The sequence below is a fragment of the Onychostruthus taczanowskii genome, unplaced genomic scaffold, assembly GCF_017590055.1.
Source record: "Onychostruthus taczanowskii isolate IOZ18803 unplaced genomic scaffold, ASM1759005v1 scaffold207, whole genome shotgun sequence".
In the NCBI taxonomy this organism is placed as follows: Eukaryota; Metazoa; Chordata; class Aves; order Passeriformes; family Passeridae; genus Onychostruthus; species Onychostruthus taczanowskii.
In genome coordinates, this window is record NW_024499318.1 from 690,069 (window position 1) to 701,746 (window position 11,678).

At 68.9% G+C, this 11,678-nt stretch overlaps 3 protein-coding genes across 9 annotated transcripts in view; 1 reads left to right on the forward strand and 2 right to left on the reverse strand.

The window, feature by feature from the left end:
* The window catches only part of B4GALT3 (beta-1,4-galactosyltransferase 3), a 4,437-nt gene extending 2,306 nt beyond the window's left edge, over positions 1-2,131 (forward strand). The window contains exons 4-7 of the mRNA XM_041404009.1: positions 477-667; positions 740-862; positions 1,534-1,638; positions 1,720-2,131. Of these exons, the coding sequence (XP_041259943.1) occupies positions 477-667; positions 740-862; positions 1,534-1,638; positions 1,720-2,083 (783 nt within the window). The 3' untranslated portion in view covers positions 2,084-2,131. The remainder of the gene's footprint in view (positions 1-476; positions 668-739; positions 863-1,533; positions 1,639-1,719) is intronic.
* A 92-nt stretch (positions 2,132-2,223) lies between these two features.
* PPOX (protoporphyrinogen oxidase) lies at positions 2,224-7,256 on the reverse strand. 7 transcript variants are annotated; one of them, XM_041404001.1, is made up of 13 exons: positions 7,021-7,240; positions 6,847-6,941; positions 6,270-6,404; positions 5,801-5,916; positions 5,284-5,416; positions 4,583-4,769; positions 3,977-4,179; positions 3,648-3,708; positions 3,435-3,553; positions 3,225-3,350; positions 2,868-3,017; positions 2,568-2,610; positions 2,224-2,465 (listed from the first exon to the last, which is right to left on the reverse strand). In XM_041404001.1, exons 1-13 carry the CDS (start codon positions 7,184-7,186, stop codon positions 2,323-2,325), a joined length of 1,677 nt encoding a protein of 558 aa, XP_041259935.1. In that variant the 5' UTR covers positions 7,187-7,240; the 3' UTR covers positions 2,224-2,322. The 7 variants fall into 7 exon arrangements, with proteins under 7 accessions (XP_041259935.1, XP_041259936.1, XP_041259937.1 ...); XM_041404002.1 differs by having other exon boundaries at positions 4,625-4,769; positions 7,021-7,078; XM_041404003.1 differs by lacking the exon at positions 6,270-6,404 and having other exon boundaries at positions 7,021-7,038.
* Positions 7,257-7,353: 97 nt separating this feature from the next.
* Positions 7,354-10,844, reverse strand: USP21 (ubiquitin specific peptidase 21). The gene is made up of 12 exons (XM_041404010.1): positions 10,582-10,844; positions 10,438-10,497; positions 9,763-9,886; positions 9,554-9,665; positions 9,327-9,464; positions 9,126-9,190; positions 8,933-9,036; positions 8,292-8,378; positions 8,129-8,207; positions 7,926-8,033; positions 7,705-7,819; positions 7,354-7,622 (listed from the first exon to the last, which is right to left on the reverse strand). Exons 1-12 carry the CDS (start codon positions 10,732-10,734, stop codon positions 7,532-7,534), a joined length of 1,236 nt encoding a protein of 411 aa, XP_041259944.1. The 5' UTR covers positions 10,735-10,844; the 3' UTR covers positions 7,354-7,531.
* Positions 10,845-11,678: the final 834 nt, after the last annotated feature.

Here is an 11,678-nt window from a genome sequence, read left to right on the forward strand (position 1 = left end):
GTTTGGGGGGGTCGTCAGGGGGGTTTGAGGGGTCCCCGGGGGGGTTTGAGGGGTCCCCGGGGGTGTTTGAGGTGCTTTGGGGGGTCCCCAGAGTGGTTTGAGGGGTCCCCAGGGTGGTTTCAGGGAATCTCTAGGGTGGTTTGGGGGATCCCCAGGGAGGTTTGAGGGGTCCCCAGGGGTGTTTGAGGTGGTTTGGGGGTCCCCAGGGAGGTTTGAGGTGGTTCAGGGGGTCCCCAGGGTGGTTTGGGCGTCCCCAAGGTGGTTTGAGGTGGTTTGGGACCCCAGGAGATTTTGGGGTGACCCCAGGAGATTTTGGGGTGTCCCCAGTCTGAGAACTGGACGTTTAACTGGGCCAAGGTGCTGAACGTGGGCGTGAAGGAATGGTTTAGAGGGGATGGTTTGGGGTGCTCCCAGGAGGACTTGGGGTGCTCCGAGGAGGATCTGGGGTGACCCCAGGAGATTTTGGGGTGTCCCAGGCTGGGAACTGCACGTTTAACCGGGCCAAGCTGCTGAACGTGGGCGTGAAGGAGGCCCTGAAGGACGAGGACTGGGACTGCCTGTTCCTGCACGACGTGGACCTGATCCCCGAGAACGACCACAACCTCTACACCTGCGACCCCTGGAACCCCAAACACGCCTCCGTGGCCATGAATAAATTCGGCTACAGGTGAGCCACGCCCTCGGGGACACCCTGGGGACACCCTGGGGACGCCAGCTCAGTGTCCCCTGTGTTCCCCAGCCTGCCCTACCCGCAGTATTTCGGGGGGGTCTCGGCGCTGACCCCCGACCAGTACATGAAGATCAACGGGTTCCCCAACGAGTACTGGGGCTGGGGGGGTGAGGACGATGACATCGCCACCAGGTAGGGCTGCGGACAGCCTGGGGACAGCTGGGGACGCTGCCATGGCACGGGGGGGTGGCACTTGGCGGGGTGGCATCGTGTGCCCACTGAGCTGGGCGGGACACAAGGGGTGTTCTGTCACCTTGGGGGGCACAGAGGGCGTGACATCACTTTGAGGGGGACACAGCGGGTGTGACGTTGTCCTGGAGGGGACAAAATTGGTGTCCTGTCACCCTGGGGGGGGGGACACAAGAGGTGTGACAGTGCCCTGGGGGGGACATGGGGAGTGTGGCATTGTCCTGGGGGGCACATGAGGGGTGTGACATTGCCCTGGGGGAGGACACAGAGGGTGTGACGTTGTCCTGCAGGAGACAAAAGGGGTGTCCTGTCACCCTGGGGGGGGGACACAAGGGGTGTGACAGTGCCCTGGGGGGTGTTCTGTCACTTTGAGGGGGAAGGGACACAGGGATGTCCCCGTGCCCTTTCCCCCCAGGGTGACGAGGTGATGGTGTCACTGTGTGGTGGCCGTCCCTGTCCCCTCAGGGTGCCACCGTGACCCTCCCTCCTCGCTGTCCCCACATTTGTGTCCCCAGCGCTGGGGACACGGGGGCTGTCCCAGCGCGCTGGCCCCACCCGGGGGCTGTCGCTGTCGCTGTCCCCGCCCCGCTGCCACCGCCGCGCTGTCCCCGCAGGGTGCGCCTGGCCGGGATGAAGATCTCCCGCCCGCCCGTCTCCATCGGCCACTACAAGATGGTCAAACACAAGAGCGACAAAGGCAACGAGGAGAACCCGCACAGGTCCGCAGCGAGGGCGGGGGGCTCGGAGATGGGGCGGGGGGCTCGGAGGGGACAGCGGTGACAGCCGAGGCGCGTCCCCAGGTTCGACCTGCTGGTGCGGACGCAGCGCACGTGGACGCAGGACGGGATGAACTCGCTGAGCTACGCGCTGCTGGCGCGGGAGCTGCGCCCCCTCTACACCAACCTGACGGCCGACATCGGCTGCGACCCCCGCGGCCGCGCCCGCGCCCCCCCCGCCAGCCGCTTCCGCGAGGAGATGCTGCGCAAGCCCCCCCGCGGGGACCTGCCGCCGCTGGCCTTGTCGCTGTCACCTCCCCGCGGCGGCGACAACAACAACAACAACGGCAGCGCGGCGCCGCCCCGAGGAGAGGGGACAGCCAGGGGACAGCGCGAGGGGACGGTGACAGCGAGGGGGGGCAACCAGAGCGTGGCACCCCCGCCCTGAGCCCCAAATCGCCCCCCACCCCCCCCGGGGTGGACTCTGGGCTGGGGGGGGACGCCCCCCCCCCCCCCCCCCCCCGCGGTGGGTCTGGGGTCCCCGGATCGGCGCGCGGGTATTTATTCTATTTATGAGCCGCTCCCTGCACCTTTCCAAAGGGTTTTTTTCAATTAAAAAAAAAATCATTTTGTCCTACGCTGGCGGCCTCGGGTGGGGGGGGGGGGTCGGGGATCGATGAGGGGGGGTCAGGCCTCGGGGAGGGACCCCAAAATCCTCCCCACGGCCGCCTTGGCGCTGGCGATGCAGTCGTTGACGGAGACCCCGGAGTAGGAGGCGCCGATCAGGCTCAGGGGCAGCTCCTGCTCCTTCAGGAAGCGCTGGATGCGCTCTGGGGGGACAGCGGCGGCAGCTGGGGACACTCTGGGGACAGCCAGGGACAGCAGAGCCCCCCCCCGGGGACAGGGGACACCCCCAGCCCTGCCCCACTCACCTAGGCGCTCCCAGTGTCCCAGCGTGTACTGGGGGATGCAGTCCTGGGTAAAAGGGAGAGGGGGGACACAGGTGAGCCCCTGAGAGCCACCCTGGAGTGTCACCCACCCCAGAGCCACGCCCGAGATGTCACCCACCCAGAGCCATTGTCCAAAATGTCACCCCTCCTTCCCAATGTTTTACCCACCCAGAGCCCGCCCCCGCCAAGCACCACCCACCCAGAATCCCCCCGAAATGTCACCCCCCACTCAAAGTGCCACCCACCCAGAGCCCCCCCGGTGTCACCCCCCGGTGTCCCCACCTGCTGCACCCTGACGATGGCGCGGGCAGGGGTCCCGGCCAGCCCCAGGTGGTCGCTCACGGCCGCCCGTGCCCGGCGCAGCAGCAGCTCCGGGGCCACCAGCGCGGGGTCCCCAAAGCTCTGCCGGAACCAGGCCCCGCCCAGCATCACCTGGGGACACCGTGAGACCCCCAAAATCAGCCCGGGACACCCACAGTGTCCCCAAGGCCACTCAGTGTCACCTCCCAAAATCACCCCTGTGACACTCCCAGTGTCCCCCCACCGTGAGCCCCCCCAAATCACTCCTGTCACTCCCCCTGGTGTCCCCAGTGTCGTCACCCCCTCAGTGTCCCCAGTGTCCCCCCCCGGTGTCCCCACCGTGAGCCGCAGCGAGGGGGTCCCGGGGGTCGCGGGGGTCCCGTCGTGCTCTGGGAACGCCACCGAGTCGTAGACGATGCCCAGGAGCGCGGGGTCCTCCGAGGATGGCACCAGGTGGCCAAAGCCCTGCGGGGGGGGGGGGCGAGCTGGGGTCACCCCCAGCTTGGGGACAGCGGGGACAGCTTGGGGACAGCTTGGGGAGCCGCTCACCGTGACGGGCAGCGCAGCCCCCTCGTACTGCAGGTTGACCACGGCCACGGAGGCGGCCGGGATCGCCCGGAGCTCCCGCGCCAGCGGCTCCGCCTCGGCCGGCAGCGCCCGCGCCAGCGCTGGGGACAGCGGCGACATCAGCCACACCGCGGCGACACCGCGGGGACGCCGCGGGGACACCGCGGAGACACCCCCCGCCCCGCCGTGCGGTACCTGAGGCCGGCAGGGCGCTGACAACGTGATCGGCAGCGAGGGTGGCATCGGGCAGCGTGAGCTGGGGACACAGCGGGGACACTGGGGAGGGCACTGGGGCACTGGGGAGGGGGCTGGGGACAGGACTGGGGGCACTGGGGAGGTGACTGGGGGCACGGGGACATTGGGGAGGGGTCGAGTGACTGGGAATCCCCCCAAGGGGCACTGGGGACAGGTCCGGGTGACTTGGGGACACCGGGGAGGGGACAGAGCTGGGGGACACGGGTGGGGGGATGGAGAGCGGGACGGGGACACAGGGAGGGGAGCGGGTGGCACCGCAGTGTCCCCACCTGCCAGCGGCCGCGGTGGCGGCCCAGGTGTGTCAGCGGCGAGTGGCAGCGCAGCTCGGCGCCGCGGGGGGACACGAAGGCCACCAAGGCGCGCGCCAGGGACTCCATCCCGCCCCGCAGCGACCACTGGCTCCAGCGCTCGGCCCGAGCCCGCCGCGCCAGCGCCGCCCCCGGGCCCGCCCCGCCGTCACCGGCGGCCACACCTGCGGCGACACCGGCGGCGACAACGTGACAACGCGCCGGGGGACCCGCGGTGCCCCCCGCGCCAGCCCTCGCTGGATCCCGCTGACAGCCACATCAGGGGTCCCCACGCTGTCCCCAGCCCCGTGTGGCCCCAGCCCAGGAGTGTCCCCACACTGTCCCCAGCCCCGTCCCCACGGTGTCCCCTGTCTCAGCCCCGTAGGATGGACCCGTCCAAGGGGTGGCAGCTGGGAGTCCCCGTGGTGTCCCTCCGCCCCTGTGCCCGCCAGATGCCAGCGCCAGCCCAGCAGTGTCCCCAGGGTGTCCCATCGTGTGGCAGTGCCAGCCCCAGCAGTGTCCCCAGGGTCCCCAGCAGTGTCCCACTGTGTGGCAGTGCCAGCCCCAGCAGTGTCCCCAGGGTCCCACCGTGTGGCAGTGCCAGCCCCAGCAGTGTCCCCAGGGTCCCACCGTGTGGCAGTGCCAGCCCCAGCAGCACGGAGCCGCGCCGTCGCTCGGCCTGGAACAGCGCGGGGAAGCAGCTGCGCACGCTCAGGGCCCGGCTGTCCCCGGCAAACACCCCCCGGCACAGAGAGTCCACGGCCAGCTCGGCCACCTGGGGACAGGGACAGAGGAACAGGGACAGAGGAACAGGGACAGGGACAGCGACAGAGGGACAGTGACACAGGGACAGGGACAGAGGATTTTGGGGGGTTCTGGGGGTGGTTCCAGGGGGTTTTGGGGTGGTTCTAGCACATTTTGGGAGGTACTGGGGTGGTTCCAGGGGGTTTTGGGGATTCTGGGGTAGTTCCAGGGGATTTTGGGGGTTCTGGGGTGGTTCCAGGGGGCTCTGGGGGGTTCTGGGGTGGTTCCAGGGGGTCCTGGGGTGGTACAACAGGACCCCACCCACCCCAGGGAGGCCCCGATAAGGCCGGGTGGGGCTGTGGGGGGTTATCGGGGTTTGGGGTGGGGCTGTGGGGGCTTTGGGGGTTATCGGGGGGATTCTGGGGTAGTTCCAGGGGATTTTGGGGGTTCTGGGGTGGTTCCAGGGGGCTCTGGGGGGTTCTGGGGTGGTTCCAGGGGGTCCTGGGGTGGTTCCAGGGGGCTCGGGGCCGGGGTCCCACACGCACCTCGGGCCCGAAGCGGCGCCGGGCGAAGGCGTGCGCGCTCTCGTCAGGGCCCGTCCCCGCCGGGGTCAGCAGATCCCGCAGAGCGCTCCAGAGCAGGGCCCGCTGGAACGGGGGGACGGCACGGAGCACGGCCCTGGGGACAGGGACGGGGAGGTGACACACCAGGGACAGGGGGGTGACACCGGGGACAGGGGGGTGACACCGGGGACAGGGGGCATGGCCTGCAGCACGGCCCTGGGGACACAGGGGACAGCAGGGTGACACCAGGGACAGCAGGGATGGCATTGGGGACAGGGGACAGGGAGGTGACACCAGGGACAGGGGGCATGGCCTGCAGCACAGCCCTGGGGATAGGGACAGCAGGGATGGCATTAGGGACAGCGGGGATGGCACCAGGGACAGGGGGCACGGCCCGGAGCATGGCCCTGGGGACAGAGGGGACAGGAAAGGTGACACTGGGGACAGGAGGTGGCACTGGGGACAGGGGGAGGTGGCCCTGGGGACAGGGGACACCCACCACAGCCCCGAGGGCAGGGGGTGCAGGGCCCCCCCCAGGTACAGGAAGCGGTTCCGCGCCGCCGGGTGGTCCCTGGGGACAGCCAGGATGTCACCGGCCAGCCCCAGCTCTGACACCTGCGGGGACCCCACAGTCACCCAGGGACCCAAAATTCACCCAGGGACCCCCAAAATTCACCCAGGGATCACCAGGATTCATCCAGGGACCCCAAAAATTCTTCCAGAGACCCCCCCCCCCCTCCCGAAACCCCAGGACCCCTCTGTCATCCCAAACCAGCCCCGGGGACACCCCAAACCACCCCTCAGCACCCCAGGGACGCCCCTGTCACCCCAAAACCAGCCCCAGGGACCTCCCCCAGCCTCCCTGGGACCCCTCTCTCACCCCAAAACCAGCCCCGGGGACTCTCCAAACCCCCCAGGACCCCTCTGTCACCCCAGCCCAGCCCCCGGCACCCCCCAGCCCCCCGTACCATGTGCAGGGTCTCTGCCCCCGCGGGCCCCGCGGGCCGGACGCCCCTCGGGCCGTGCTCGAACACGGCGCCCTCGGGGGTCCGGGTGCTCTGCAGCCACCCCCCGAAACGGCCGCTGGCCTCCAGCAGCACCACCTGCGGACCCCCGGGACCCCCGGTCACTGCCGGGACCCCCGGTCACAACCAGGACCCCCGGATCAACCCCGGGACACCCGGATCAACCCCGGGACCCCCGGATCAACCCCGGGACCGCCCGGATCAATCCCGGGACCCCCGAATCAGCACCGGGACCCCAGCATCAACCCCGAGAAGCCGAGTCATGCCCGGGACCCCAAATCACCACCCGGACCCCCGAGTCACCCCCGGGACCCCGCGGGAATTAGCGTCCTGTGGGAATTGGGGGTCCCGGGGGACACCGGGGGTCTCTGCAGGGATGGGGGTCCCAGGCTGGGGGGACACCGGGGGGTGACCGGGAAGAGGGGGAGTCCCGGGGAGGGGCGGGCACCGGGAGGGAAGCGGAGCTGGGGGTGCCGGGCTCGGGGGTCCCGCGGGGAGGGCTCGGGGGTCGCACGCTCACCTTGGGCGGGCGGGGGGCGCGCAGCAGGTGGTAGCAGGCGGCCAGGCCGCTGATGCCGCCGCCCACGACGGCCACGGTGGGCGGCATGAGGGGAGCTGGGGCGGGCAGGGTCAGCGAGGCCGCCCGGAGCCCCCAGACCCGCCCGGAGCCCCCAACCCCGCGACCCCTCCTCACCTGTCCCGCGTCCGCCGCGCTGGCCACGCCCCTTCCCGCCGCTTAGTAGGGGAAGGGGCGGGGCGAAGGGCAATCGGACCAATGGGAAGGCGCAGCGCTTTGATGGACAACAGGAGGAAACGCGCCGTGGTGATAAGCCACGCCTGCTGCGCCACCAGCCAATCATCACTCACGCCGTGCCCCATGACCACGCCCATCTCTAATCAAGCAAAAGTGGCCCCGCCTACACATTCAAACCACGCCCACCCAATAGCTGTCAACTCGAAAGCCCGCCCCCCCACCCAAGGCCACGCCCCCTCCCTCTGCCCCGAAACTCGGCGGTTTTTGGGGTTTTTTTAATAAATTTATTCACAAAACCCCCCGGGGCCGCGCGGGCTGCGGCCGCTCCCTCCGCACCCCCCTCTCCGCGGGGCCCGGGGCTCCGGGGGGCTCCGGGGGCGGTTCCCGGGGGGCTCCGGGGCACGGGGGGCTCCCCCGCAGCCCGACCCGCAGGCGGCTCCGGGCGCGGCTCTCAGGCCCTGCGGCCGGGCGGCTCCTCCAGCTCGTAGAACAGCACGTAGCCCTCGCTGGACGGCACCTGGTTCTCGCTGATGGGCGAGACGCTGCGGGGACACCCTCAGCACCGGCCGCGGGGGGCTCGGGGGGGTGCCCGGCAGGGGCTCGGGGGGCTCGGGGGGCACTGACCGGGAGTCGTTGTAGACGCGCCAGCCGGCCGGGTCGCGGCAGAAGGCCGTGTAGTGCCCGTAGTGCACGCTGCCCGAGTGGTTGCACAGCGCGTACAGGCTGTAGACAGGGCTGCCTGCAGCAGGACGGGGTCGGGGTTAGGATCCCCCACCCTAAAACACCCCAAAAAGCGGAGACCCCCCCACCCCAAAAGCCCCCTCTCCACCCGGAGCTCTCCTCACCCGCCTTCTCGCTGGCGAACTCCCGCAGGTTGAGCTGCTGCAGAGGGAAGTCCACGAAGACAGAGCATTTCTTGATGGAGTAGCGCGTGGTGGAGAACCGGTTCAGGTCTGCCGAGGGTTAAGGGAGGGGGGGAAAAAATGGAGGGGTGACCCCCTTTGCCCCCCCCCCCAAAAGTTTGGTGGTGATGGTTCCCAAAGGATACGGAGCACCAGGATGCGTGGGAAGCGCTGGATCGTCAACTTCTTGGTGCTGCGCGTGCGCTGCCGGCACTTGTCACACACCTGGGGGGCAGGGGACATCAGGGAGGGGCTTGGGGACATCGGGGAGGGGTCCCCGGGCGGGGGAGGGGGGGTCCATCCTCTCACCGGGGCGTTCTCTGAGTCCAGCTCCTCCTCCTTGGTGAAGAGGCTGAAGCAGTCGTGCAGCGAGACCTTGCCCCCGGCAAAGCTTTTCTGGAGGGCCACGAGGTCAGGGGGGGAATTTGGGGGGGTCGGGCGGGGAATTTGGGGAGTTTGAGGGGTGGTCCAAGGGGTTTTTAGGGTGTCTGAGGGGTTTGTGGGGTGGTCTGGAGGGTTTTTGGGAGGTCTGAAGGGTTTTTTCTTGAGGGGACTGGGGGGTTTTTGGGATGTCTGGGGGGTTTTTAAATTGGTCTGAGGGGTTTTTGGGATGTCTGAGAAGTTTTTGGATGGGTCTAAGAGGTTTTTGGAGGGGTTTGAGGGGTTCTTGAAGGGGTGTGAAGGGTTTTTGGAGGTGTTTGAAGGGTTTTTGGGGGGTATGAGGGGTTCGGGAGGCGATCTGAAGCATTTTTGGGGCCTCTGAAGGGTTTTCTGGGGGATCTGAAGGGTTTTTGGGGGGTCTGAAGGGTTCTTTGGGGGTCTCAGGGGTTTTTGGAGGGGTCTTTGGAGGGGTCTGAAGGGTTTTGGGGGGGGGGATCTGAGTTGTTTTTGGGGGCTCTGAAGGGTTTTTGGGGGTGTCTGAAGGGTTTTTGGGGTTCCCCCAGCCCTACCTTTGGGATGGGCAGCGAGAGGTCGCAGAACACCTCGAAGGTGGTGGAGCGGTAGCCGCAGGCCTGGCACTTGAGGCAACTCTTCAGCTGCCCCACAAAGAGATCTGGGGGGCAAAAAGGGGAGGTCAGGGGGGCACCCCCAGAGGTTTTTGGGGTCCGGGGGAGGGGGCACACCCCCATTGCCAGCGCTCACCCACGATCTTGCTGTCCTCCCTCTCCAGGTAGCGCTTCCACATCTGGTTGGCGCGCTCGTCGTCGCTGCGGGGGGCGACACCAGGGTGACACACGGTGGGGGGGGGGGGGGGGGGCGGGGGGGGGGGGGGGGGGGGGGGGGGGGTCAGCTGCCCCCAAAATCGGGGTTCCCCCCTCCCCAGCAGCCCCTCCCCCATCTCACCTGAGCGTTTCGGGGTCCTCCAGGGCCGGGGGTCTCCGTGTGTCCGACAGGATGCTGGGGGTGCGCCGGCCCTTCCTGTTAATCTCCACGTGCAGCCGGTCCATGAAGAACTTGAGGAATTCCTGCGCGTCCTGCTGGCTGCGGGGACGGGGACGCTTTGTGCCCACCCCCGGGGCGGGGGGGGGGTCCCCGGGGGGATCCCCAAAGGTTTTGGGGGGGTGTCTCACCTGTAACCCGTGAAGGAGGGCACGTATTTTTGGAACACGGCCTTGAAGCGCCCGGGGTTGACGGCCTCGGAGGAGTCGGGGTGCCAGAGGGCGGCGATGACATCGGCGAAGGCTGCAGGGACACGGGGGACACGGCGGGGTCAGCGCCCTCGGGGAGAGTTATGTAACGCTCTGGGGGGGCTGCGGGAGTTTTGGGGTGTCTGTCCCACCTTCGGTGAGCTCCTGGGGGGCGCGGGGGCCGGGGGGCTGCTCCTGCTGGAAGTCCCGGCGCAGGCAGTAGTCGCGCAGCGGTTTGGTGCTGCTCAGGCACTGCAGCACCGCGTTCATGAAGCACTGCGAGGGGACACGGGGACATCCCGGCATGTGGCAGCTCACCACGGGTCCCTCAGGGTGTCCCCTCCGCTGTCCCAGGTGCCCCGAGGGGCAGGGGGAACCCGGGGATGTGATGTCCCCAGTGGGATGGGACTGTGGTGGGACAGCCACAAAGAGGCTTGGGGACACTGAGGTGACCCCCAGGTGACACCAACGGACCCTTAAAGGACACCAAAGGGACACCAGATCCCTCCCACAGCCCAGGACAGGAGGGTTGGGGACTGTGGGGACACCACTGTGGGGCTGGGGGACATCCCCAGCAGGACGAGACCAGGGCCACCAAGGATGGGTGACCCCGAGGTGACCCCAAATCCCTCCCGCAGCCCAGGACAGAGAGACAGGATTGGGGACCCTGGGGACAGCGCTGTGGGGCTGGGGGAGCTCCAGGAATGTCACCTCCCAGGAGGACAGGACCACGGCCACCGAGCATGGGTGACCTCGAGGTGACCCCAAATCCCTCCCGCACCCCAGAACAGCTCCCCGGGAGGGGCGGGATGCCCACGGCCGCTTACCGTGTTGCCCAAATTCCTGAGGCCGACGTGGCCCGAGCCCAGCAGCAGCGTGTGGTGGGTCTGGGGGGACAGCGAGGGACACCCGGTGAGCCGCGCCACGGCCGCGCCGTCCCCCCGGGCGTCCCCCGGCGGCGGTGGCTTCACCTCGCCGGTGACCAGCAGCAGCCCCATGACCGCCGTGTGCACCACGGACTCGGAGATGTCGGTGGCCCGGCCCTGCAGCTCCCGCCGGGTCACCAGCGAGCGGTGCAGCTTCCGCGGCAGCTCCACCAGCGTGGCCCCCTGCAGCCCCGGCATGGTGGCACCGCCTCGGTGGCACCGGCTCGGTGGCTCCGGGGTGGCCCCCCGCGGGACCGATGGCACCGCTGCCGGTCACCGGAGCGTCCCCTCCCCCTCAGCTCATTAGCTGATCCGATTCTCCCGGCTATTCTGGGCCCCGCGAGGCTCATCCCGGGGGATTAATTAGCCGGAGATGCCCCTGGGGACAGCGAGAGCCCGGAGGGGTGCCGAGGTAAACACCCCCCAAAAATCCCTGCCCGCTTTCCATCGAGGGGTTTCGGGGGTCCGGCGGGGCTGCGGGACCCCCCGAGGCAGCGCTGGGGACATCCCGAGGGGGGACGAGGCGGGGTGGCCGTGCCCAGGTGGCATTTCGGGGATTACGATCCCCCCACACGTGGCCGGGCAGGTGAGGGATGGGACGGGGGGGGGAGGCGGATGCGGAAACGGGGAGGGGGAAGCGGCCACCCCCGGCCACCTCAGTGCCACCAGGGTGCCACCGGTCACTCGTGGTCACCCTGGAGCTGTGGGGACAGAGCCCAGAGGCACAAGGATGGCACCGGCCACCCCCAGCCCCCTGAGGTGTGGGGGACAGCAGCGACCCCCCCTCAGAGGCGTGGGGGTCCCCAAAACAGGACTGGAGCGGGGACAGGTGAGACTGCCACCACTGTCCCACCCTGGCGATGTCACCGAGCCTGAGAGCAGGGACACCGCGGGGGTCACAAAATGTCCCTGAGGATGGGGACAGCGTGGGGGTCTGAAAGTGTCCCCAAGGCTTGGGGACACTGCGAGGGTCTAAAAATGTCCCCAAGGCTTGGGGACACTGCGAGGGTCTAAAAATGTCCCCAAGGCTGGGGACACTGCGGGGGTCTCAGCACGTCCCCAAGGCTGGGGACACCGCGGGGGTCTCAGCACGTCCCCAAGGCAGGGGACACGGCGCCCCACGCCACAGCCCCGCCCGCCCG

Excerpts from the sequence above, each read along its gene's own strand:
- PPOX (XM_041404001.1), bottom strand. The coding sequence starts at position 7,186 with ATGATTGGCTGGTGGCGCAGCAGGCGTGGCTTATCACCACGGCGCGTT. Across the intron at positions 5,917-6,269 it reads GGGCAGAGACCCTGCACATG|GTGTCAGAGCTGGGGCTGGC; the intron begins GTACGGGGGGCT and ends GGGTCCCCGCAG. Across the intron at positions 4,180-4,582 it reads GGGGCTGGCACTGCCACACG|GTGTGGCCGCCGGTGACGGC; the intron begins GTGGGACCCTGG and ends GTGTCGCCGCAG.
- USP21 (XM_041404010.1), bottom strand. The coding sequence starts at position 10,734 with ATGCCGGGGCTGCAGGGGGCCACGCTGGTGGAGCTGCCGCGGAAGCTG. Across the intron at positions 9,037-9,125 it reads GGAGGACAGCAAGATCGTGG|ATCTCTTTGTGGGGCAGCTG; the intron begins GTGAGCGCTGGC and ends TTTGCCCCCCAG. Across the intron at positions 8,208-8,291 it reads TGGACTCAGAGAACGCCCCG|GTGTGTGACAAGTGCCGGCA; the intron begins GTGAGAGGATGG and ends CCTGCCCCCCAG.